This window comes from Lipophrys pholis (assembly GCF_963383615.2).
Source record: "Lipophrys pholis genome assembly, chromosome: 1".
Taxonomy (NCBI): Eukaryota; Metazoa; Chordata; class Actinopteri; order Blenniiformes; family Blenniidae; genus Lipophrys; species Lipophrys pholis.
In genome coordinates, this window is record NC_137635.1 from 3,718,550 (window position 1) to 3,746,450 (window position 27,901).

Genomic DNA, 27,901 nt, shown 5'->3' on the forward strand with positions numbered 1-27,901 from the left:
AAGAAGAAAAAAATTGACTTTTTAATTCTCTTTAGAAATCGTCTCTTCAAAAGCTAGAAAATACTTTGCAAAATCCAAGGGTTGTGAAAAGCATGCAAGCCTGCGCGCCTGCCACCCTGCACTGTAGAAGCCCTGGTTGTGATCAGAAGTGGCACATTCAGTCTTTCTGGCTTGGATTCGCTCGCTATTCTGGTAGCTGATGCAGGATACAATCGCAGCTATCCCCTGCTACATCCTCACATGTGCTACAAACCAGGTTGAGTCCACTGGTTTTCATCACTGAAACTGTTGTCACGAGTCTGTAGCTTTGCACTGATGTATGGATTTACTATTTTCCTTTATATTATTGTTTTTCAGTGACTGTATGAGTGATTAGCTTAGTAATAACTACAATTTTTTTTATTTTTTGGAAGAATCAGAAATAATTCACTTCCTTTGAACTGCAAAGCCCCTCACGAATGAAGCTCTAATAAATGTACTCTGCTGAACCTTAAAGTGAATGTAGATAGGCGTTTATATATGCTTATATATAAAAATGTACATTGACGTCTAAGTTTGCAAATGTTATTAAGAAAATAAGTATTATTTATTCAACCTTTACTTCAAAGTCAGTTGATTCAAGGAGACATTTTAGCGATAGATAGAAAGTCGATCATAGAACTCCAATAAACATCTCATGACTTTTTCTTTCTTTCGTTCCGCTTAAGATAAATACGAAAGTCTTCAAACTGTTGTAGTTGGTTGGTTGTGTGAGTTAATACTCAAAATAGTTCTTTTTAATTTTTCTGCAGAAAACGTATCCTGAACAGTGTTAATTGTGCTTTCCAGTACTGTGATATGATGTATGTGGAGGCCTCAAGACGAATACGGTTGAATGGCCGACCTCTCCTGGAGGCAGGAAGAAAAACAGTCCCAGCTGTGGAATAGAAATGTGACAGATCGCTGTAACCACAGCACATGCCCCCCCCCCCCCCCCCCCCCTGCTGATGTCAACTAGAAAAATATATGCAAATAGACAGCTGGAAATCAAATTCATCGTCTCACCTTGCTGATCTCCAAATATGTTTCGATGGTGTAATTTCACACCTTGAAGAAATTCGTTCAAAAATGATTCTGAATCCTTTTTTTTTTTTTTTTCTTCTTCTTCTTGGTAGGTCTGACATTTTAAACCCTCCGAGGAATCCGCACTCGTGTCCCATTACACATCCCGTCGTCTCTGAGAAGGGGTTCGCTATCCGTTTTGGGGCGCGCTCCGTCGACGCCGGTTAACAGAGAATCCGAGAAGTGTGATTAAAAACAAGATGACGGTGGAGGAAAAACCAAACGGTATATGCATGGACGTGTGGACGCTTAGATCCTGTGCATCGGTAGCAGGGGAGGAAGCAAATGATCTGGCGTTCTCACAAGAACCAGAGTTTCCAGCGAGCGTGCTTCTTGGAGTCGGCTTTGGACTTGCGTTTCGGGGTGGAGGTGAAGGCCTCCTGGGGGTAAGGCAGGGGGGGGAAGTAGATGTCCTCTGTAGGGCAAAGCCTCTTCATTAGCGGCTGCAGTTTGTCCTCCTGCTGCTTGAAGTCCAGTTCCACACTGCGGCAAAGGAAGAGAAACACAATCAGCTCGGGGAAGGTTGACTGCATCTACGCAGAATAAGGCAAAAAGGATTTTATAGTTACAGCAACAAAGTGTTTTCCTGTTACTTGGTGACGAAATGATGCAGCAGTTGGTCGTGAGAGGAAAAGTTATAAGCACTTGTGCTTGTATTCTTTACCTGCGTGTGATTTCATTTTAATTCCTGGTGTTTATATTGAGACAATTCGAACTGGCTGTAAGCATCATCAACACTTTGGGTATTTGCTTTTCATTTGCTGCATTCAATTGCGCAATTAGGTAATGCAGCAATTAATTCGGGCCCGTTTCTCTTTCGGCGTCTTGACATCTTCTGACTGCCGCATTCCCACCAACCGTATTAAGCGTTAAGCAGTCGCTTTGTGGCCTGTTCTCACTCTGACCTCAGCGCAGGCATCTGCCACGGCGCCGCTGGCACTCTGTCTGGTGAAATGACCTACATTTCTCGCTTCCCTCGTCTTCGTTTCCCAGTAAAACCTCCCAATTTGGATTGTTTTGATTGCATTTGGCTTCGTGTTTTTGGCTGCTGCTGCTGTCGTTTCTCGTTATTTGCATTCTTATTGTGATTCACCAAGTGAGGGGGAAGTCCATTAGTGTCTTTGCCTGTGAGGGGTGCTTGGTCACTGTGGGGGGGGGGTTGAACTGAAGATGATTTGCTAAAACTCTGGTCAGAGCGAGCTTATTGATGTGATCCTTTTGGGAGTTTTAGTTTCTATCATGTTGCATCGATCCCTGCACAATACCACCAAAGCGGTAATATGTGGCGCAGTCTGATTTATTTGTGGGATTTCTGAACATAAATATGTTCTTGCCTTTCTCTGCATACACCACATATCTCCGGATTGCAGGAGGGTTTATCTGAAGCCGCCATCATTGTAATCCCACGCCCGCACACATCTGACGAGTAGGTTCTGCTAAGTGAAACTCAGATTACAGCTTCGGCCGTGGTAAAGTGTAAAGGGACTTTAATCTGCTAAAGCTTTCTCCAATCAGGTTGGTGGACGGACAGATTTACATAATGGAAGCATGCTGCTTGCACTGATTCATACACAATGCCTTCAAAATATTTTTTGCAGTTTCCAAAGAAAGGGCAAGGTTTAGAAATCTACATAAATTCCAGTCCATTAGTTATTTTTTATGCTTAGTGTTCCAGGGTCTATTGCACGCTGAAGCAGAAGTCAAATAGAGATTTCCAGAAGTGTTTATTGTGTACATCGATGCATTTGGAGAAACAAACTGATGTAGAGGTGAGTCTGAAAGTGACTCGGGTGAATGTAAACCGGACAATCAGCACTTTGCATTTGTTTGACTCAGGCCTTTTACGCAAGGCCAAGAACACTCCTGCCTCCATCAATAAAGGACTGGCTGTTAATTACACTGGTGTAAATCCATGTTTGTGTGAAGTTTTTTTTGTGAGCACGTGCACTTTTTGCCACACGTAGTCGTGTGCATGGATCAGGGTCTGGATGCTGTGATGTACGATTTGTGATATAAACTGAATGTGGGGGGATGGGTTGTATAAAATGGAAGATTATCGGCTCCAATTCCATCAAAGCACTTCACATTGTCTGAGCTTTCAGGACTGTAATGCACGTTACGGACGCGTCGGTTGTTCAAAAGTGATTATGATTATTATTCTGTAATGTGCCGGAGGTTAAGAAACAAGTATGTGTTCATAGATTTCATTCTTACGTCGAGCAGCTTACCACAGTGAGTCCCTGAGCAAAGCCCCCGAGCCCTGGGCACTGCACTGCTCTCCCCACAGTGAGAAATTCATCTGGGGGAATCCACAGACCAGAGGGTGGATCTATACCCCCAACCCTGTATGCACCAATGTGCTTTTCATCACACTATAGCAAAAAACAGCTTATCGTGCCATTAAATTCACTAAAGCTGGACAATAAATATGTTGCTTGTCAGATCAGGAGGTTAAACGGTGTTGAATATCTATAATAGAACATATGCAGTTACTAAAACATGTACAGCTCTTTTGACTTGACTTCAGACAACTCCACATGTGTATTTTTAGATATGACATATCTGTCGTCGTGCTGTAGTCAGAACATTGTATGATTACAATCTTTAAGCCAATGTGAAGGTAAATTTTCTCATTCCTTGATTCAGTTCCAACAGCTCAGTCGAAAAATGAGCAGCCTCGAGTCTCTTAACCTATAAATCCCACCTTGTTCTGATTTTAAAGAGGACCTGTGCTGCATATTTAGAAATTGATCCTTTAGAAAAACATTTATAAATGCTCATGTTGTCACGTCTTTATATTAATACTTTTTAAAGGCATCATTTTTGGGAAAGGTACGACATTTTAATACTGTGTAGTTTTATCAGAAGGAACTAGGAATATGTTTATTTTTCTGTTCTCACACACACACATGCGCACACACACACACACACACACACACACACACACACACACACACACACACACACACACACACACACACACACACACACACACAGCTGTGATAGGATTTTCGCTGCTCTTCAGTGTAAGCCTCTAATACTGCTGAGGCTGTTGTTGCTGCGCATCCATAGCTACAGGTTATTGCTTTGCATGGACACACAGGCATTCAACCTGATTAAAAAGCTTATTGTTTTATTGGCAGAGTAATTAAATGCATTTCTTAATTCATGCACAGTTGGTTCAGTGTCAGTAGAGTTCATTTTATTTGTGTGGCACTCTTTGTCCAGCTCTGGATCTTGGCTTTGTGTTTGGCTCTTCTGTCATTAAATGTCCATCCCATCATCTCATCTTTATTCATCCCCTATATCCAGATTGAGCTCACCGGGGGCCGAGACAAGAGTCCAACCAATAGTGAGTTAAAGTCAGGCTCCATATATTGTTGACGTCTCAATAGATGAACACCTGCCAACAATATAGATTCACCTGTTATGAGACAAGTTTGATATTGTTCATGTTTAATGGACAGCGCAAGCAACTTTAGATAGCTTGAGATCATCTGGTCAATAGAGTCATTTGTAACACATGTTTTAATTCGTAATTCTTGCTTCCCTCTTCCTCGATTAGCTTATGTATAGTTTGAAGAATTTAGTATTCTATCCTGCCACATTTTAACGTGTTTTTAGTTATATGGATTGATGTTAGAGGGTCAAAGTATTAGAAACATTAAATACTGATGTTTTATACCAAATTAGTGTCATAGCAAGTTGCACTCTCAATATTACTCATGCAATTAAATTGAATTCAAATAAATCTGATTGTTGGCAAATATAGCACATTTGTACCTGTGTAGTTCATGTATTGGGAAGGATCGATCAATAGAAGTAAATAATGCCCATTGATCTGTTGATTTAATACGGCCTGCCTGGCCTTCATCATTCATCAGGCAGTTTTTCCGCCTACGTACAATTGTAAAGTTCCTATCCACAGACAATATAAATCAATCCAGTAACTGAAGCTTCCTGAACACTTAAACAAGACTGCAATCAATAAAATGTCAATAGGAACGCTGCATATAGCCTTTCCTGTAGTCCTTAGACACATTTATCAATAATCAGGTCATCAGATCATATTTATGGGCTTTCTTGTTTCAAGACTGAGTAGTGCTTGGATATTTTGAACTGTAATATGTCAACAATAAATATCTGAACAGTATTGAATTGGACAAATCATGCAAAGAACGTTTAAAGTGGCCTGTAGTTTCTGATCAGCAGAGAAACGACAGTGAAATGTAATTGAAAAGGAGAAAAAAAAAAATCATAGACGACTTAATTTGGAAAAATAAGGAATGAAGAGAAAAGATAATCATCTAATCTTTGAAACGTACCCATAAAGGCCCTGTAATGAAAGATATATTAGTCTCTGCGGACACACGCTATCTACATCTGCTTATGAAAGCGTTGCGGGGCCGCTGCTGCGTCATTCTGGGTTTTCTTTGCTGAAAGTGTAAAGTCAAACATTGCTGGCATTTTCCTGTCCTTGTTCTGCCACTCCCCCGAGTGGGGTTTTTGGGTCAGAACAAATTGAAGGAAGCACTTTGGACCTTGTCAGTCTGTAGTCGCTCTCGCTGTTCCTCCCCTCTCCGTCACTCTTTTCTCGCCGATTTCCTGCTTTCTACGAAGCGTTTATACGAGGGAGAATTTTACCAAATACACCTGCGAAGATGGTTTGTTATATCAGAAATTTGAAAAAAAATTAATTGTTTTTGTGTTGAAGTTGTGAGTCAGAAAACCCCATGGACTCGTCTAATAAAGTTTTTTGTGCCCCATAGCTCTTTATGAATATGAATGTTAAAAAAAAAAAAAAAAAAAATAAATTTTATTGACAAGAGCAACATAACTTCATACCCACAGGCAACACGATGGCAGCTCTGTGTGGAGTAAATGGCCCTAAAACAGGAAACTAATTGCTATAAAAGTGACATTAAAGCACTATTTGTGGTGAAATGTCAGTATGCGGACAGCCATATTGAAATCAGACCACACGGCCTTGTCAAGAGAGCAGCATGAACTGATGAAGCCACTTAAGAGGGCGAAATCTCTTCCAAGACATTGTCAAGTTTACCTGATTCGAGTGCTTTGAGACATTTTAGAGTCAGAAGTTCAAACTCAGGGAATCTTGAGGATAACTGAAATGCACTCTTAAACGTACCATGTACATCCTCTTAAGTTCAACCACTTTGTTTCCATACATATCTCTTATTTGCCCTTTCGCTCACTTCAAACACCCATGCTTCTTTATCTCCCGTTGTGTCTTTTCTTCTCTGGCTGTTGCACACTTTCGCCCTGCCTCCCCCCCCCCCCCCCCCCCCCTTTTTTTTTTTTTTTTGTTCCCTTATCTTCGCCGGGTGCGAATGTGCTCTTCTTGACTGTCCTCCCTGTCCTCCCAAGGATCACTTGTGTCGCCATGGTAACCGGCCTGCCACCATGTTGGAAAACATCATTATGCTCCCCACAAAAAGATCTCCCTCCCCGGTCGTGTGTGAGGACGGGGCTTGCTGCTCCGTCGTCTCCATATGTTAGAACGTAATCAGCTCTTCAGCCTTTAGCGATGCTTAATTGATTTTCATGGCCTCGCGCAATAGATGGAACATTTTTCTTCCATTTAAAAGCTCATTCTTTTGTTGATTTTTTTTATTATTATTTTTTTTCTCCCCGCCGTCTTCACTATCAGGCCCATTTGCGCTGAACGGTCTTATTGAAAGAATGTTTTCGTATCAGATAGTTAGCTTAACGATCAGCCATAGTACCCTGTTGCAGCAGTAATAGCAGGATGTGCACGCTAATGACAAAATTGGTCTGGGAAATAATTGTAGTTGTAATCAATGACACCCAGTTGTGGGGACCTCCCTAGTTGACTTTTTTTTTTTTTTTTTTAATCACACCCACTTAAATCTATCTCCCTGTTTGATCAGCACATTAACGATATAAATGCAATGCGAGGAAAATGGGATTACCGGGGGGGGGGGGGGGGGGGGGGGCGATTGCGTCAAGGCACATCAGCATTTCAAATCCCCGGCTTTTCCACACCATCCCGTCTGCCTCATTTTTCTTCTTATCCAGGTTCTTTCTGTGTTTGTCTCTCATGCCAACTTTGACTCCCCCCCCCCCCCCCCCGCCACACACACACACACACACACACACACACACACACACACACACACACACACACACACACACACACACACACACACCCCACCCTTCTCAGTAACAGATATTACATCACCTGGCAAGATGGAATGAACCGCAGTAATCTTTTCATCCCTTTTGCTCTTATTCTGTTTCAATGTCATGCACATTGTGTTATGAACTGAATCCCCGAGTTCATTTGAACACACACAGTTAGCTGTTGGGAGGAGATAACGTATTCTGGAGGGGGGAGGAAAAAAAAGTAAGATAGAGAAAGTTACAGAGGACTGACTGAGTTCAAGATGCTAAAAACGAAAGGAGCTGAAACAGGCAAGGGCAAGAGGCGATACTGTAAGAGCCCGTGTATTGTTTGGAGTCCATACCCATGGACTGCAGCGTTATATCGATCTGGTGCTGTTGTTATTCTAAGGATAGGCCGGATGATGCCATATACTCTTGAACAAATTGATTATGTTGAAGGATGCATGGCTGAATGCTTTCTGGGCTGCGTTAAAATGATTTATGAGCCCATATGTCCTCTCCACTCATGATCCTGGCTTTCCCATAAATGCAGAACTTGGAGGTTTGTCCCTGGCACAACAGCTTTGAGCACACGCACAGAAATCCTAATAGATCTCATAGACCGCTATTCGTCCCACATATGCTGCATGTTCCCTCGTTTGGTTCCCTTCCTGTTTTTCCACCTCCAGAGAGGTTGTTTTCATGGAGATCTAACTAATTAGATTGCCATTTAATCCCCTGCCTGTGTGAATACAACTGCTATATTTGATTCTGTGTCCAATCAACACAATTCACCATGCCAAGTGAGTCTCTTAAAGAAGAACTCGGGTCAATTTAGCAGATTTCAAACATTTCACCAAGAAATTTCTGCCCTTTATCAAGTTGAACGCTTGCCAGAAGCCGTCAAGGTTTGTCAAAAAAAAAAGGCTGCTGTTCTGTATTGAGTTTCTGTTTTGCTGCGTTTCGTTCAAAGATGAAGCATTGCAATTGATTGTGGCAGATCTAGAAAGCCAAATGTGGATTTTACTGTCAATATAGTGCCAGTTTGAAGACAGAATTTCATTGTGTGGACATGATCACCCCCCGCGAAGCCAAAGGATAAATCTGACCTGACTTTGTCTGCGACGGCCTGATATCTAAGTCACTTTCTCTTTGAAGATTTGGGGGGAAATTATCATTTTAATTACATTTATTCGACCGGCAGCTCACTGGCAGGTTTAAATAATTGTCTGCTATTTAAATTTGAGCACTTGCGACTGACTTCAAATGCATGACGTTTGTCTTCTGAACCTTCAGCGTGAATTGAGGCCATGTTGAGTTTGAAGTAAAACACCTTTCTCAAGCCCTGAGTGATCAATACAGGTGTGATGATAAAGGAATATTGAGCGGTTTTCAAAGTGTGAGAGGCAGAGTTCTTCAGGGGATGTACGTACAACAGCAGATAAAACCTGTTGAGGTCACGAAGACACTTTTTCCTCCAGCATGGGTTTGGTCATTCAACTTTTGAGTTACGGAATCAGGATATACTGGATAAATTGATGCTAAAACTTAAATGTCGTTTGTCAGAACTGAAATGATTTGACTTGTGATGGCCAACAATTCAAAATTGGCTGGAGAGGTTGACTACAGACTAAAGAGGACACAGTCTCCACCTCTGCAGCACCAAATAACAGTCGTCGTTAAACATGCTAAGTCTGTCTTTATATGTTAGAAACCAAACGAGGTCCCACCACAGCGGTCGGTCTCGTTTCGTCCGTCCTTTAATTCTGTTCCCGGACCGTTTCCTCTCTGTTAATGCTCTTTCAGTGTCGCTCACATCATGTACCGTCATTCTGCACGTCGTCTTAATGTCACCTTATTGTCAGTAAAGCAACACATTCCTGTTGTCCACCTCGATGCTATGCAGGGAACCTGCTGCAATTTAATAACAACTTGTACTTTTCTGAACTCAAACAACTGATTTTCAGGAGCTGGATGAAGCTTTAGGTGAAGGGTGATTCGTTATTGAGAACAGTGGATAGAAAGTGATTTAAATGGCTCTTCAAATGAAAAATGCACACAAAGTAGAATGGCACTGACCACGAAAACAGCTCTATTGATTTCCTCTTGCACTCCTTCTCTATGAATCTCTTTTTCTTTTTCTTTTTTTCTCTCCCTTTTCTGACTTTTGGCCATGTGATATTTCAAATCGGACACTCTGCTGCACTGCATACAGTACACACAATGTGCACAAACCGTAGGAGTTTTAACAGTGCTCAAAAAGCCCTGGCCTGGCTGTCCAGGCTCAGTAGAGGTGCCACCACTTATTCTTTGTGATATATTAAAGCCAAAACTCACTCACTTTGACTCTTTCCCGTTTTTCCAATTGGACTGTGGAGATTGTAGGAATTTTGTGTCTTTATAGTCCCCAAATGATGAAAAATGGGCTTGATAACTATGAAACTGATGGTTAAGTTCTTAAACACACAAGCTGATAAGTACGTTTACATTGAAAGTGAGAGAGTTTCAGTTGGCTTGGCAACGGTGCACACTGGTGATATTTCATGATGTTTGGGAGGTAATTAATTTCACCTTTCACGGCCCCTCGCTTACTCATTCTACAGTACGTATCCTCTCTGCTTTTCAACCGTGTGCCCTTTTGTCTCAAAAAAAAAAAAAAAACGCCGACTCCACACGTGCTGAGCGCCCTTCAGTGGACGAGGTTGTTTGACGAGAAAATAGGAGAATCAGGCAAAGATGTATTGCTTTGGAGAGAGAGAGTGCGGTATGTAAATGTCACATGTCCCAGTGTGCTCATTAACAGCAGTCACATTAGTCCCGCATCCTCCCATGTCCCCTTTGCACCTGTTCACGTTCTCTCAAGGAGAAAGTGCAGACCTTATTTGGACCATTGTGTCTTTGAAGAAGAATGACCACTAACCTGTAAATAATGCATGCGCTGTTCCGGCATGTGTCACAGTTGGCCGTGTCCTGTCCGGTTCGATAGGAGAGTCTGCGGGGAAGATAAGAGTCGTGAATGAGTAATTACAGGACCTGTTAAGCTGCTCTCACACACCGTCTTTTTCTCATCTTACTCGCCACCTCCTCGTTAGAGAGGCCAAAGCAAACGAGGCTGATGAGGAGTCAGACTGCCCTCCAGAGTGGCCCCTGCTCCCCCCCCAAGCCAGGGCAGAAAGAGCAAAGTGTCGGCCATTAGCTGTGGCTGACTGATTGAAGGTCGAGAAAGGCAGAATGGGGCACATTGTAAGTTTCCGGGCTGCACTGAAAGGTACTTTTGATCCGGGACTTACATGACCTTACAATTACATCATCAAAAAAGTAACTCTAGTGGGAAGAAAAAGGTTTTGCTGCCATTGATGAATAATTCATTTGTCTGACAGTATGACAGTTGGGTCATGAAGAGTGAGGTAAACTGCAGAACGAATCACATAAGTGGCTTCATGTTTCAGAATTATTGGTGGTTTGATGCTAAGTAGAGTTTTTCTTTGTGGCAGTAGCTTCGTCCACTTTTTCATGTTGTTGCCACCTTAGAGAAATTCTTCCATTGATTCTGTTCAAACCACACAGAATTATTATCTAAAACAACAGAGAACCATTTATACACTTTAAGCAAATAAGATCCATCAATTTATAAGACCACCGGCCGTACACAATCATCTTTATGTTGTATCGCCATCAGCTGCCCCTGACCGAAAACACTGTCATGAACCAATATTTCATCATATATTAATATTTCTCAAGGGGCAGCTAAAGACAAAACGGTACAAGCTTCATAGCTCAACAGGTTCTTGATTGGTTTAGCATAGTAACAGCTTAGTAACGTAGCTGTGTAGCTGTGACAACAAAAGCATGTTGAACCATGACAAGAAGAATATCCATTGTTGGGAGGCTGTCATCTTACAACCACGTCTTTAAATGTGTTGAGCTTTGTAGGTATCATGAACATTTACTTGTTTCTGCTGCTTTAGTGATTTGTTCGTTGTAACATTTGTAGGCAGGCATGAAAGTGGAAGGGGAATAGAAAAAAGGCATGTTCTGATCTTCAATGTTAAATCCACTAAAATCACACACACTTGCCACCAGTATTGAATATATGTGACGACGGTATTGGTTTAAAGTTTGCATATGTTAATTACTTCAGACATCTCTCTTCCTCGAACGCTGTGACGGAGATATTGAAGTATATCGAGTTCCGTTGTTTCAGAGAAACTACGGCGTCGAGCTCTCAGGGGAGGTTTTGCTTGTTTGCTTTTCTGTAATTTAACCTTGAGTCATTCTCGGGGCTTGTCAAGTGAACACTGCAGTAACTGTCATAACTTTTCTCTTCTCGTCAGAGTTAATGTGCTAACCTTCACACTCAGCCCTCACACTCTCTTTTTGTGCGAGCTGAGACATTTTCAGGTCTTTCACTCGTACTCTTGTCACACTGCCTTTAGGGTGCGGCACCAATAAAAATTAAACCGCTATCGTAAATTTCCTCTCTTATCATCTCTGCTCTCTGTGCTCTGGCAGGTATATTAGAGGTGTTGATATCAATATTGTTATTTAAGGCGGTGGCAGAATGAGGTAATGGAGTTCAAGAAGAGAGCTATTTAACTTAAAGTCTGCAGGTCAGATTAATTATTTTACAGTGTAGTTCAGCGTGGAAGGCCACGGCTACATTTGCTTCCTGCCAGATTAGCTGATCAATCAAAAGCTTGAGTTACGTCCTTGGAATAAATACCCCCTTCATTCTTTTCTTCTTTCCTCATACAGTCTGGGCTTCTCATCCTGCCTCACCTTTCAATCATACTGTGTTGATAACAGACTCTAAGAGAGCAGAGCTCATTGCGGCCGGCCTCGTCTGGGAAAGTGAAGCCAAAAGTGCCATTAACAACGTATTTATACACTCTTACCCCCACCGTGCTGTCCCAAAGGTCACTGAATGGGTACGAGCCCAGAGGCATAAAAACATGCACACATACACCATGCTAATCGACAGGCTCGCAACAAGTCACCGTGACTGTGATTAATTGGGTCTGGCTTGCCAACGCTGTCTGATGATGCAGCATTATTCCTCGGCTTTGTGCTATCGAATGCAACGAATGATGTACTCTTGAACAACCTTCAGGCTGAAGTAATGTGTTGTACTGTGTGCTAAAAGAGAGGCGAGAGCTCTTTAGATTAAGAGTCATTCAGCATATAGGCAATGTTTTTCAGTGTTTAATTTTTTATTTATTTTTGTCAATTTGCCAATCAGCAGTCTGACAATGTTGCATGGATTTTATTTGTATGGTAATGGCTGATGGCCGCCATGCAAATCGCTCAATCCATCTCTCAGGAGCAATTTCCATGTCTTGCTCAAAGACACTTCAACCTACAGACATTGGGAGATGAGGGATCAAATCTGCACCTATACGATGTTAAAAAGGCCCAACACGACATTAAACGTCTTCAAAAAAACCAAGGTGAGCCTTCTTTCCACATCCCTGCTGATTGATTTCTAGCAGTCAGCCATTTAGAGTCTGTCGACCCTCCTGCTGCACTGTGTGGTTGGAGAGCTGGAAGGACCTACAGCTGGTGGTGAGGGCGGCAGAGCACATCATAGACCTTTGGACATTACCTGCTCTCAGTGCTTCTTCAGGAAGAGGATACAATTATAAAACATTTAAAAATCCCAGTCCACAGGCCAAACACAGAGTCACGCCGACAGGTAATTTAGTGGATTCAAAATATATATATATATATATATATATATATATATATATATATATATATATGCACACACCATAATAGGTTTGGTTCATTTTTCACTGAAGCTGCTGAACATTTAGTTGTTTCTGAAAGTATGATAATAAATTCTGATGATAAATAAAGCGGAACACTGTTAAAAGGTTTTTTACACCGGCCATGATGCCATTAAAGTGCAGACGAGATTGGCAGTTTACGTGCCTGTTGCACTTCTTGCCTTCTAAGCTCGCTTGGGGGAAAAGAAGGCAGATGTTTGGGGCTTCTGATTAAAACACCAGTGATTTATTTCTTCTTTTTTTTTTTTTCTTTTCTCCTGGCACTATTGTGTCTGTGCTTAAAGAGTGACGCTAACAAGACCCTCAGAGGATGCTCTCTCCGACGTTGTTAGTGGTTGGCAATCTCGCATGACGGCGAGGGGATCCCGAGTGAAAGTCTGGGACTTGGGAGCCTTTTTGTGAAGTTTGCATGTTCTTCCTGCACAACCGGACCCCGGTTTTGTCCAGAGCTGTCCACTGCGCCACCATGTGGCCCGCTGAGTGCGTCACTGGAGCTTGAATTAGGACTCGCCACTCAGCCGCTGTGATTTGTTTGCTTGTTCCCAATTGCAGCAACAAAACATTTGGAATTTACCACAGCTTTCATTTGCACATTCTGATTGATTCTCCCATCATGAAATATTTAAGCGAGGCTCGTAGTTTCTATGTTGGAGACCACAGAGGACATAATTATAGGACTTCGAAATAGGAATTCATCGTTACTTCAGGGAGACGTGATGTTTCTCTATCTTGCAGCTGTGCTTTTTTTTTTTTTTTTTTCCTAAGGTCACACAGAACAAGGGGAAAAGTTTTAATGTCTCTTTGCTCCTATCCGTCAATAGAAGCTCTCAATCTCTTTTTTTTTAAGCAATACCAAAGGTTCCACTGTGTTTTTCTTCCTTTGCTATGTGTATTTTCTAAAGCAGGAATTTCTCTTTTCCATAGCATCAGAAAGGAATTTCAGTTTATGCAATGTTGCGTGTCATGAACACTCAATGGTGAATGCTTGTTGTGTTGCATTTGTTCCCATGTAAAATGATCGCGGATGAGCAGGTGCGGGATGCACCCACACTGTTTTTCTTGGCTTGCCATGGCTCCCAAGGTAGGAATTTAAAAACATGTACAGGAATAAGCTGACCCCTTGTAGTGACAATTAGAGGGCCTGTTGGCTTTGGATGGATTACAAGGAGCTTATGCTGCTCACTGACTTTACGTAAATATGTGTTTTTCTGAATTAATTAATGGAAACAACTTGTTTATTTCTTTGTGTGTGAACAGATGGTGCCATTTAACAGTAGTTGTTAGATTTTCCTCTCCTCTCCTCTCCTCTCCTCTCCTCTCCTCTCCTCTCCTCTCCTCTCCTCTCTCCTCTCCCTCCATTCCCACCTGCCACTTTAGACACATCTGATAAGCCAGATGTGCTTAGCAACCCGTTGAAGATGGCTCCCCATGCTACACCACATGTCTACTTACTTTTTCAATCACAGCACACTTTTATGAGTTTGGCGATAAGGAGATTAGGGTTGCCTTGTGCAAGATTGGAGGAGGATAATTGCCTTTTTTAGATGGTGTAAACTCAGACTGCTGTCAGATCTATTCCTCACTCAGACCTTGTTGAATAGGAGTTCTCGAGTCTTGTGCAGTCAAGTAGATTCTGAGCCATATTTCTGTTCCCCCGGAAGGTTTTCTGCCATTGTTTTTCACTTGCCCTTGGCACGTGTTGGTCGCTTCCTCTAGTTTAGGATATGTTGATTGTCTGGAGTTTCTCGGCCCATACCTTGACATAGTACCGGCGAGCACCGATAGAGATCTGAGAGCTGAGTTGCTGCAATTCGCTCACCAAATTGACCATTTTGTTTGCTTCATCTCTTTGGATAGACAATCCTCTATTCCAGCGGGCTTGATTCTATCTGCAAAGCCTTTTGTATAGACTTGGTAGCTATTGGACAGTAAGTGCTTTTTCTGAAGCGACGGCTTTATGCAAAGTGTTGGACTTTGTAGTTAAACATAAATGTGATCTGTTTTCCAACCTTGAGTTTGTATGTAAAGGCCATACATACAGGACATGGCAGCAATTGTTCACACAACGGTTTATCCGTGCCACTTAAGTCAAATGAGCAAGATGATATTCCTGTAAGTATGCTCAGCAACCGCTCCACCATCTCTGCAGGGAAATCATCACAAAAGGGCTTTGTGCTGTGAAAGCACTGCGGGGCACATCTAGGTGAAAACCACATCATGCCAGTTAAAGTGTGCTGTGATCTCTTTTAGTCGATCTCTGCTGACACAGTAAAGGCAACCGAGCAGCTGTCACACATGCCAGAGTTTTCCTTGGAATTGAAGAAAATGTGAGACATGGTGTATATACAGTATATGTGTTGGTTTAGCTGTTAGTTGCAAGCCCCAGGTTGGACACACCAGCGAACCTGACAATGTTAAAATCAGATTTCCACCTCAAGGTGACTAATTGATGTTTTTTTATATTTAAATGTCTGTTGTTTTTTTTCACTTTTCTGTCTGTGTAGTGTTTGAACAGTGTTTTTGCAGTGACTTGCTGACTCATTTTTTTTAATGATGCATCCCTTTCTGGCCTTTGTTTTAACGGTGTGCTTCAGGGAGTGTGCATCAGTAGGAAAAATCAGGAGATAGGAGGATGCTTTTTCTCCCGTATTGTTTTATTTTGTCTTTGATTAAATCACAATAGTGTAACAACAGTTGCAGACTATCTAAGACGAAGATTTTAAATTTAAAGCTGCTAAATAGCAGAAGTGTTATCCTTTTTGTTGCCTATTCTTAAAATGAGATATTAATAAAACTGGCCTCCAACTAGAAGTGACTACTCGGTGTGAGGCAATGCATAGTGTGGGGGTTACAGATAAGAGGGCGCTGGGGGTGGGTATTGGGATTGGATTGTTGTTGTTGTTTTAATGCTCGTTTGTTATGTAGAGGCTTAATGAGAGATGTCTTACCCCTCTCTGTGGGCCTCTCCCTTTTCCAGTTCCTGGATTACACCCAGCAGCACCTTGATGGTCTCTTGGCTTGAGCTGATGAGATTTTCCATGGCCTGGAGCTGTGCTTTTACATCCCCATCCTGATTCATAGGCACTATTTGCTTGCAGGCTTCCTGTGTTTGGTCAGCTGGTGCCCCGTCGGCCTCGCCACCTATGCAGGGTGACAGAGGCTCCTCCATGCCCCGTATAGGCCGGGCAGAGAGCTGTCCCGTGTGGCACTGTACCTGCGTTGTACAGCCTCCGCTGGATCGTGGTAGAGTCTCGCTCGACAGACCGTTGAGTTGCAGGCCTTTCTTCCGCTTGTTGCGCACAGACGGACTGTCCAAGCACTCCACCTGTGTGAGGGAGTTCCAGGCGATGGGGCCCGTAACCTTGGAGGCCCTGTCCGGCAGGGTCCGGGACGAGCCCTCCTCCAGATTGAGCAGCTGCCTCTTGGCCAAGCGTTCCGTATCGGCCTCCCTGTGTTGTAATCCGGTTCTGGCTTTGGACGGGATGCTGCAGAGCTGGTACTCCGCCTGTGCTCCGACTCTGCTTCCTCCCGGCGTGTCTGCAAGGCAGTCTGTGTCTGCAGTGCAACTGAGCAGCAGAGCGTCAGAGCACAGGCCATCAGGTGCAGTGTGCTGCTCCACTGTGGCAATGCACTCATTAGTATGGAGCAGAGCCCTGGTCCTCAGGACTCCGCTCCCCCCACAGGCTCCCTCCTCCTCCTCCTCCTCCTCCTCATCTAAACCCTGCTCGGCTGCACCGGACTGCTTCACCTCCATGACAAAGCCGTTGTTCTGACCTTTGTAAGTTTCCACGGCCGCCACGTGTTTGAAGGTGTGTCCTTTTTTGCGCTCAAAAGGGAAGGTCTGATAGCGCTTCTTCAGGTCGGGGGAAGTCTGGACGCCTGTGCTCCTGGTGACGTTCGGGATTGATCTGCGGGCAGGGACAGTCATGTACTTGCGGTACGCCACTTTGTACGACATTGGCCTGCCACTTTTCCCCGCCGCTTGCAACTCGGCCTCTCTTTGCTCGTTCTGCGCCTCACAGATGTCCTTGAAACGCACTTGCAAGGCCTTGTTCCTCTTCCTCACCTGCCGACTCGCTTCCAGGGAATACTTCACCTCCAGCGCCAGCGAGGTGGAGGGCAGGGGGGCTGCCTCCGAGTCAGACTCTGAGTTAGTGAGCATGCATTTGCCACCCTCCTTGCTCACCATGTTTCCTGGAAGGTAAGGAGAAAGAGGCTGCGTTAATCATCAGTAATGAGCGGCTTATTCAAAAACCCATGCCTGACGAGTAACGCCCCCTCAAATCAAACATGCTTTTAACTTTCAAGGAAGTGTGCAAACTGTATAATTCCTCACTAAAGAGGTGCTTTCATCAGACATAGCAAATACACAGATTTTAGGTGTATGATGCTTGTTAGTTGTTCTGTTTGCGTGAGTAAACTCTGCTGGAGTTGTACCTTCAGCAGGCTCATTTAATAACTCCATTACTGAAACAGGTTTCAGGTTTTAGCCCTCAAACTCCAAACTCTTTTCATCACCAGTTTCTCCTTCACACCTGTCACTTTTGAGTGTTTATCTATCTGTATGAGACTAGTCACATACAGTTGTTCAGCGCAGTTCTACACAAGCTAAAAGCTCCTTTTTACATTTTTACAGTTTGATATGTCATCATGGGGCCTTCTTGGATTAATGTACGATAGTCTTTTACTTTTTTTACATGATCAGTTCAGCAGTAAAGGAAGAAAATGGGACAATTCTTGCAAACTAACAAACTTTTGTCAGAGAACTGCACAACAAGCCCCCGAGGAGAGACGAGCGGCGATAATGAATTATCCTTACCCATAACCACAGGTATGAGGCGTCGTGACTATGCCTCCGAGGCGCTGACAAAAATGTAATTCTCTTTCTGCCTGCTGATTTACAATAAGCAAACACACCACACCCTCGTATAGATGCTGCATCAGATAGGACAATTATCCTCCTCGGCTTATCTACCATGACTGCTCTCTGTCAACACTGGATGACTTCCCGTTTCAAACCTGTCTGTTTACTTGCCCGGGAGCTATCGAAATAGACTGTTGTTGTTGTTGTTTTTTCACACAGGCTTCTCCATCATCATCATCATCATCTAATCTCTTCAACCCCCTTGTTAGTAAATTAAAGCATGCTGGGTCTTCTTTTTTCTTTTTTTCCCCAGGAGACAAGCAGCCATCTATATTTAACTATCTAGTTTAAAATCTGACAACAGATTTTCCGCTCCAGACATCAGGCCGTATCTTCTGTAACTATGTCTCATATTTGTCTACTTTGCATGGTTCTCAAAATTAGAGGGCTGCTCTCCACCCGGACAAGATTCATGTTTGCTGTGAATACTATATTTGACACTTGTAGGCTTGACTGTTTACATTAGAAATCATCTGTAATCACCCTGTCATGTTTGAGCAGTCAGCGTGGATTATTATTTTTTTTTCCACAAGGAGACTGATGTTTCAATCTGCAAAAAGCCATTAACAGCAGATTAAACCAGCTACGTTACCGAGTCACAGTCCTCCCCTGAAACTAGTGCTACATTGCCCCATTAATGTCACTGGGAAGCGAGGGCAGCACAGCGGGCCCATAAAGACAGGTTAGTGATGGCACCTTTCTGCTGTGCAGGCAGATGTTTGCTTGATCCTCAACAAGCAGGTAATTACTGCTGTGACCGAATGACCGGGGAGAAGCGTTGAATGTGGGTTTTGGGGCAAAATGTGTTCAAAACGAACACTTACGGAAACATCGGCGATACTATGAAGGTATAACGAAATGTATATAGGACAGTAACAAGAATCAAGTCAAAGACTCACTATCAGGCTGATTCAGCTGTAAATATAGAACGGTTAAAAACAACGCAGAATACTGTAAATATGAAGCATAAATCCCTTTTCTATCCTTTTCTTTCCTTTAGTGGATTGCCCTATGTTACATTTTTCTTCATAAAGTTGTCTCCAGCGTGGCTGTGCCGTCCTGGTCCATCACTGTCAGTATCCGCTCCATGTTTGTTCAAAGGTTGGCATTGTGGAGAAGAAAAAAAAAGAGAGAGAGAGAGATTGAACTTCACTACCCTTAATCTCCCTCCAAATAAAATCAAGCTGATGTTATGCGCCTGGCTCAAGTGACACATTATTTTTTAATATGTGCAAATTAATTTTTGATAAGAATTCAAGATACCACCGACCTCTAAATCAGGGTTTTTCGAAGTGTGAGAGGATGACCTCTCCTTACAGAGCTTGAACCCCGTCACGCCCCCGCAGGCCTTTATTTATTCACTCATCCAGCTCATTCTTTGTCTAATGCCAAGTACTAATTTCTGCTTGAATAACAGACATCCTCATGTTTTGCACATTGCAACATATTTTAAATGGCTGTTATGTTCTGTAGACAATTAAAAACTAAACGCTGCTTGTAGTGATTAAGTGTTGAATTTGAAATATCTTATATGTGAAGTTAGGATAAAAAAAATTTCCAAACCCCCTAGATTCTTCCTCCTGTTAATTTGAGTGAATCAGTGTTTCTTTCTCTTCCTCCGATCCCACACAGGCTCCTCAGTGCTTGCAGTTTCAAGGTATTGTATCATCGTTTGAATGCGATTGTTTTTGACTGGTCAGCACTATAGGCTAAATGATGTGTTCCTGGCTCCACGCGTCTGATTTGTTACCCGTCGGGTTCAAACCGGGGCGACTGTAGCAGCGCTGGTATCTCACCTCCAGCTGAAACGCCACCCTCTGGCTTTCTTGCATAAACAGCATGAGTCAGCACGCGAGGCTGTGGCAACGGACCCTTTTTTTTTTTTTCTGTGGTGACCCCGGCTCCAGTTGGCAATTTTGGGGCAAGTTAGTGAAGTGAACTGACCTGCTCGTTTGTGAGTAGCTCTCGTAGGGTCGCACGCACAAGGAAAAGCACAACACAAACATGTCTGACCCTGTTTCTAGCAGCACGGCGTCGCACGCAGCTCTTGTACCGGCACTGTTTGGGGTTTTTCTAGGGATCCCTCTGCATTTGGCTGCGATGAGAACGGGTTAAGCACTGCTGATTGCTGGAAATATATATATATTTTTTAGTGTTCTCTAAAACCTTTATAGTGCTGTAAGGACAATCTGAGTTACTGCAGTAATGTCATTCATTATTCTTTAATAGCAGGTTTTCCTTTAATACAACACATACTTTCATGGAAATACTTTGCAATATGTTAAAAATGAATGCAAGTCAGCATTTCTTTTAAAGTGGCTGCCTAAGACAACTTCATTTTTATAAAAAGTGATCTAAAAAAGGATCAAATTTGAGTATGCTGACTCAGCTTGGGATTCATCGTTCACTTCTAGCATCAGACATTTTGTTAAATCTTTATTCTATACAGTTTAGAAAATTGCAAGACCATGAAATTAAAAACTGAATGTATGGCCATCCGTGTCAATTAATAAGTATGCAGAAAAAGTTCAGAAATTTGTATTTGGGAGATTGGCAATAAATCTTGGAAGCTATTACAAAGCCTGATTATTGCCCTTAATGATGCTGCAACATTTTGGAAGGATTCGCATTTGTGGGATGAGCAGAAGAGCTGAGTGTGTCGCTTGCCCCATAAAATAGAAATCAGCCAAATCCTCCCTGTCAGTGCTCAAGCCATACCTTCACCATCTAAAGTGCTGCATATCGAAGGTCTCCATATTTTTTTTGCCTCTCTGAATAACTTTTCAGCAACTTTTAGCAGACATTGATATACTGGACGGCCTTTTTTTTTGATGATTTGCTTCCCTGCAGCTCTGAGGAAAATCATCGCTCTGAGCATAACCACATTGTTATAGACATGGGGGCTTCCAACCTCAGGCATGAGTGCCAAAGTTGGCACACCTCAGCATAATCATTGGCACACTGGCAGAGTCCTACTGTGATAGATGGAACCAGTTTTTCACAGTCACTCAAACTGCATTAATGCATTTATTTCTTCATTGAAAAAACAAACTATACTGAATAAACTCATTGTGATCGATGAAAAGATCAGTTGCTGTTTACCCATGTAGTAAACATCTCATTGTGGATTTTTCCTATGTAATACAAGTGTTATTATAATAATAATCTTCGCCCACATCTTCGACAAACAAATTGTGTATTGAATAATGGGAAATTATCAATTTGTTGAATTATGACCCCATACTTATTTATAGTCTTAACTCTGTTTTATTAAAAAAAAAATTAAAATCGAGTGACTCAAAACAGTGTTTTGAAATGGATCCATTGTGTTGTAAGTAACATGAATATTTTTAGAATATCTTTGGTTGTGGCATTTCTGGATGGATTTAGATTAGATAGTTTTTGTTCTTGGTTGTCAGACGATACAAGAGAATTTCAAACTGTCATTCCCAATTAAAAGGTTACCAACCCTTGTTTTAGACAAAGATCTGCATTTCTAAAGTGACGGCTCATCTTAGGATGGGCTTCTATCCAGACCACACACCTTACTTCTGAGGAGTCATGCAAATAGTTTGTGCACTTTTATAATGCATATAAATGAATTAATTCCAAAGGTTTTGCAATCAAGTCCTGAATAATCTTGTACGTTATGGGTGTAATGTTTGCCGAGGATTTCGGTACTGAGCTTTAGTTGATGTGTTCGCCAATCTTTTTCAAGTTGCCTTTTGAAACTTAACTCAGTGATGTTTTTTTAGTCTTTTTAATTAAAAAAAAATATATATATATATATATATATATCACAGGGAATTTCATGAAAGCAGGATTGTGTTTTTGAGTTTCAGATAAATCGAGTTTTAAGTGTTTCGCCTGTGCTACATGATCAATGGAATCACTGCAGTTATACATTATTACAGCCCGGCATTGTCTCAGATGCCGCTTGAAGAAATGAGTGGCGGCGTTATCTCAGTCATGGAAATTCCAAACTCTCCTATAATCCTGCTTTATCTACTCGCGTCTTTTCTCCCCTTTTTCTTCCTATGTCGGCTCGTGCTCATAATTACACATCTTTGATGTGTCTCTTAAGAGCAGCGTGATTACGTAGTAAAAAGATTGTGTTGGCGAGGTCATTTAACGATGTGGCTTTATTGTCGCGTTTATTTTCTGTCTGCAGCATGCGAGGAAGCCTGGGTGCGCCCGTTCTCTCGGGGTGTGATGTGAGGGTATATATAGCCGAGTGATTGACTGTATAAGCCTGTGTTGAGGGATAACATTAGCACAGTGCATTAGGCCGGCACCAAGCGCAGCAAATCTTTTGTCAGTTAATGGCGGCTCAATGCTGTGCATGTATGTATGTATGGAAATCTTTAGGAGCCATTGGATTTTAAAGGATTTTGTTTTCAAGTAATTGTTCCACAGCCCATGCTGTTTCAAAGATTGCTGCAGTAAAACTCTTTGTAATCATAACCATTACTAATAAACATGTTTCTGTTCTGGTTCCAATTACATTTAGATCCAGGAAGTGAAAATGTAGCCATTGCAATAACGTCCATCCATCTGTCTGCTGCACAACTTTTTCCAACTACAAACAAAGTCGGGACACCAAGACAGAAATCCTGTCCATCATAGGAAAAATACAATGGGAGACAACCAGTACACCAGATTCAGTTATGAAGTTCACTAATCTTTAAAATCCCTGTAATGTTTAAAATATTGGCGCTGGCTTTTCAGTTCTTCATTAATCGTCTTTAGGAGGCCTTAAATAACTTTCATTTAAATGTCTTGCTTTGCAAATATGGGAAGAACAATCAAAAATATGATATGAACACATGGAAAACATTCCCAAACTCCTATAACACACTATTTGCAAATAGTTAACTAGATCTAGTTCAAAGACACGACACACTGCAAGGAAGCCTTGTATCATATTATGAGTTCAAGGCAAACATCTTTTTACCGTTAGTTGAAGAGTTCTGTCTGTTTTGCCATTTTAAGCCTTGCAGTTTTATTTTGAAATTACTTTTAATCCTAAACGCTGTGCATGAGACCACGCCAAGCTAGTAAAGAATACATTCTGGTAATGCTTTGATTCCGGTCGCCGTTGCTTGAAATAATATTACAATTCAGTCAAGTGACAGAACGGATCTATATTTGGTTTTAATCAACATTTCTACCAAATGCACAATTTTAATTGGAAAAGCATGTGTGCATTAAATAATTTTAATGTTTACATTCCTTATGTGTCTCACATTAATACTTGTATTGATTCCAGTTATCGATTGCATTATAAAGTGTGTTTTTCAAGCGATACTGCGCTGGTATTGAAGCTGGGCAGCTTTGGCGGTTTCTCCGAGGCTCGCAGGCCTTGAAACTTGTGGTGTGAAGTCAATATTGTTTCTTTTCTTGTACTGTGTATGCTAGTATAGTACACTTAATATCAGCCTGCCAAGCCACCCATCAAATTATTTCTTATAGACATTATAACCAGGTCATTAGAAGAAATACACAAGTAAAATTTAGCACACATTTTGTCCAAGCTGAGTTGTGCTTGTTTTACTTGTTGACCTTTCACCCATTGTGTGCTTGAGCCCGGGTGGGTTGATGGGGAATTTGATGGATTCCCACGAAGCAGGTGCATACATCACGAGTTATCGTCCGCCGTCGACGGACCTCCTGCAATAGTACGTCTGCTGCAGAGGCTGCCCGCTCTAATCAGAATGCATCGGATCACTCGCTCATTTCTTCCTCCTCTCTGTCGTTCTCCAGAACATTATATTTCCCTCCCTCTGCTCACTCCATCTTTCTTGTTCTCGTCTCCTTGGCCTTTTTATTTATCTATTTATTTTTTCTCATCTCACTGCACGTCTTTCAACCTTCCTTTTGTCTTTGCCTTACAGACACATTGAGGTTTTGAAAGCCGATGGATAACGAGAGAACTCCCCTGCTGCTTCCACATTCCCTGTAGCCGTCCCAAGCAAAGACATTAAAAAAAAAGACTCAAGACGCATGTACATACAAGCGTGTGAAAGGATGGAAAAGTAGGGAAGGTGTTGGAAAGAAAACTACTGTGATGCTGCTCTTGAGTTCGGTTGGTATAGAATTTGTCTAAAATAGAGGTAGAAATGGAAAGGGAGGATGGAGGCAGCAATGGGGGAAAAAGAAAACAATGAGAAGCTCCATGAGGAAAACGTGAAAAGCTTCTATGTCTTGGTAAAATGTGGAGTTTGCTCCATTGAAAGAGATACTGTGTGGTGTATTGTAAGTAAAGAAGTAACTCAATTTCAGGATTTACACATGACAAATGGACATTTCCGGCTTTCATTTGAAAGGACCTGTGACGTGACAGCTTGATTACACGTGCGGTGACTTGTGTTTGTGCTCCACGTTACTGTGAAGTCGATCGCTCAGTCCTCGCTGCAATAAAAAAAACAACAACACATTGTCCACTCATGTTCCTCGTTACACCAGAGAGCATGGAGTTAATGGTTCAGCTTCACTCGTGACAGCCGACCCCAGCCTCTCACCTCCTCCACTTCAAATCAATACACCGCGTCAGTCTCAGAATTATTTGTGAGAACCTGAAGCCACAAGTAATTTGTGATTTGAGGTTTTCACTTTGGTGTTGTTTTCCATTGATCATTACATCCGTCCATCCTCTGTTCTTTCTTTGTTAAAATGAGGGTCACTGGAGTTAGTCTCAGCTAATGTTCAGGGTAAAAACCTAGAGGGTCCAGAAAGGAGCCAACATGGAGAGAAAACAAAATCCTCCAAGTGACATAAAACTAGGGAGAATATTTATACTTGTACTTACTGGACTCAATCCTGGGACATTCCTGCTGTGAGGTGACAGTGACTAACCACTGCACCACTGTACAGAATATTGGCATGTTTCTTCAAATATAATCTTCAGAAATAATCTTTAGTATTTTAGATGTCGAGTTTTCTCTGTTTCACACTGTGTAGGCAAAATTTGCATTTCGATTTTTATTACGAGACGAACTGAGATCCAAAGGTATTGGAACGTAGGAGTTCCAAAGATCCAACGGATCAACAAACTTCGTGACTCCTTCTTGTTTGACTCTAAATCTGTAGAAGCTGACACACACACACACACACACACACACACACACACACACACACACACACACACACACACACACACACACACACACACACACACACACACACACACACACACACACCCTGCTCTGTTCAGCAACAGTCACACACAATTCACCTCCACTGGGTGACGTTGTCATTCGCAGGGGGGGAAAAAATCTGACTCTTAATGAATAATCCTATTAGCACATCTGGCTCGTTCCAAAAGCAGCCATTCTTTTATAGCGGAGCGATTTATTTTCTGGATGAGTGAGTACCACTCCCAGTGAGTGTGGCCATGAGAGGAGAATGCACACTTTACCTTTTGTTTTGGAAAACCCTTTTATCTCTCCCCCCCCAAAAAACAATTTTTTTGCCAGGTTTCACCTTTTCTGAACAACACCTACATTGTCACTTTGTCTAAGCTTTTGTTGCCACGCTTCCAACTGTACATACCTGCTTTTTGTCTGTGTGTATATGTGTCAGTTTTCCTCCTCCTCCTCCTCCTCCTTTCTGGAGCACTGCTGAGTTAAATGCAGCCTGATATCGCTGATTCCTAAAAATAAAGATTAGCTTTGACGCGTTGGGGCATCACACCCATTACTCCCAAGCCAGCCATCACAAGTTCTCACAGGCAGCTTGAAGGTTAAAGTGAGGCAGGCAGTGAAACAGGACGGGAAACATGTCATTCCTTCCGACTTTCTTCCCTCTCCTGATATTCCATATGATTGTATTTACTTTACATAAATGAATGAAGCAGTGGCAGCAGGTAACTTGACTATTATGGGAATACCACTCAAATGTGAAAGAAGAAGAAGAAAAACCGATTCAATATCCTCTTCTCTCTTACTCTATTATTCCTCCCAGACAATCATTGCTTCCTTTTCTTCCCTATCTCCTCCTTATCTATCTTCATCTGTTTTCCTCTGACCTCCTCTCATGTGTGTGAAAAGTGAAATAGAGCGCAGGGGAGATTGTATCAGAGTGCTGATGTGAGCACCGTGGGGGGGGGGACTGACATGCATTTTGTGTGGGATTGAAGGGCAGTTAATATGTGAGCTTTGAGTCTTCCCCTCCCTCACACACACGCACGCACACACACATCCATGCACCAATAATCTGTAAGGAGATGGTGACTTCACCCAGTTCATTAATCTAGATTAGTCTTCAGTTTCGGTCCTCCATCAGATGCGGCCAACTGTCTGATGCCCGACTCTCATTACTTATTCCGTTGTGCTGCAAGCCGCCTTCCGTTCAAAGACTAGCCTCCATACAGAGGATGAAAGCTCCTGGCACAATTCAGATTTCTTTAGATATCACTGTGTTTTTATGTAATGCTCACTCAGCTGCAAAACTGAAAGGAAATGCAGCATCATGCAAGGTCTCATACGTAAGCACCGTCTCAGCTGTGCATGCCGATCCAGTCAGGTTGAATCTAGATCACAATCCTGGTTTAAAAAAAAAAAAAAAAAAAAGACCTGCCAGGTTTGATAAATGTCAGCAGAGTTCTGTTTTTCCATATTTGTAGAAGTTATATATATATCTCTATTCTTAAAGTTTTCTAAAGTGACTCATTTGTCCTTCCTCAACCAGCAGAACCGACTGAACACGGAATCAACCAGAGACTCACCTCCTTTCATCTTTCACTCATATTTGATGTTTGATCAGCTGACTAAACAGGAAAATCTTTAGGAAAGAAAATCCACACGGCTCATCCACGGCAGAGTCCCCGCTGCTTGAGTACATTTCTTGGATTTCCCTCTCCAGAGGTTATTCGAGCGTACTTTCCTCCGCTGCAGCCGCAGACTGAGGTGAAGCAGAGGAGGAAGGACAAGGAGAAGAAGGGGGCAACTTACCTCAGACTGTGAATTACTGACGTGAAGGATGTGATAGCCTCGATCCCCGGTTATGCCCATGCATGCCCGTTTCCTTAGTGAAATAGAAGCGAGCTGGAAGATGAGGCTACGCCATGGCAGAAGTTGAGAGGCGGTGGTACGCAGGCAGAGTGGGGGAGCGGCAGTAGTTAGAATAGTTGTTGCACATCTGCGTCCTCTGATCCAGTGGCGCGAGGTTCCTCCAAAGCCCCAGACAGAGTCAACACTCCCCCTCTCTTTCCCTCCTCTCCTCCCGTCCTCTCTCCTCTCCTCTCCTCTCCTCCCGTCCTCTCTCCTCTCCTCTCCTCCGCACGGTGCCGGCAGGGGCTTCCACTCACTCGCACGCGAGGCAGGCACGAGCGCTGTGGCTGAACTCCGGACGCCTCAGCGGTGGAGCCCACGCAGGCAGAATATCCCCATCGTGCCGCTGCAGCTCTGCTCCCTGGCTTTCTCTGCTTTCCTGTGTGTGTGTGTGTGTGTGTGTGTGTGTGTGTGTGTGTGTGTGTGTGTGTGTGTGTGTGTGTGTGTGTGTGTGTGTGTGTGTGTGTGTGTGTGTGTGTGTGTGTGTGTGTGTGTGTGTGTGTGTGTGTGTGTGTGTGTGTGTGTGTGTGTGTGTGTGTGTGTGTGTGTGTGTGTGTGTGTGTGTGTGTGTGTGTGTGTGGAGAGAGAGAGATATTAAGTGAGAGGGGGAGGGAGCTTGGAGGAGGAAGACCAAGTGCAGAGGCAGGAGGGAAGGTTGCGGTGGAGGAAGCGCAGCTCTAGTTTTCGGCAGGTTCATGCAGCTTCTTTCATCTCATCACCACTTCGAGGTGTTTTTTTTTTTGTTTTGTTTTTTTTAAATGGCCTCACTTGCACAGAGAACATATGTGCATCCTGACTTCGAACCATCAAAGCTCTGATTTGTTTTGTCAGGAACAGAAGATTTAAATTCCTTTCAACTATGAATCGAGTGGATCTGTCGAGCAACACATACA

The 27,901-nt window shown here is 42.7% G+C and overlaps 2 protein-coding genes across 2 annotated transcripts in view; one reads left to right on the forward strand and one right to left on the reverse strand.

Annotated features, from left to right (window-relative positions):
* The window catches only part of dock1 (dedicator of cytokinesis 1), a 175,801-nt gene that overhangs the window by 78,183 nt on the left and 69,717 nt on the right, over nucleotides 1-27,901 (forward strand). The gene's annotated exons all lie outside the window — the stretch shown is intronic.
* insyn2a (inhibitory synaptic factor 2A) lies at nucleotides 1,150-27,521 on the reverse strand. Its single transcript, XM_080466206.1, has 4 exons — nucleotides 26,910-27,521; nucleotides 15,983-17,228; nucleotides 10,169-10,240; nucleotides 1,150-1,584 (listed from the first exon to the last, which is right to left on the reverse strand). Exons 2-4 carry the CDS (start codon nucleotides 17,221-17,223, stop codon nucleotides 1,401-1,403), a joined length of 1,497 nt encoding a protein of 498 aa, XP_080322332.1. The 5' UTR covers nucleotides 17,224-17,228; nucleotides 26,910-27,521; the 3' UTR covers nucleotides 1,150-1,400.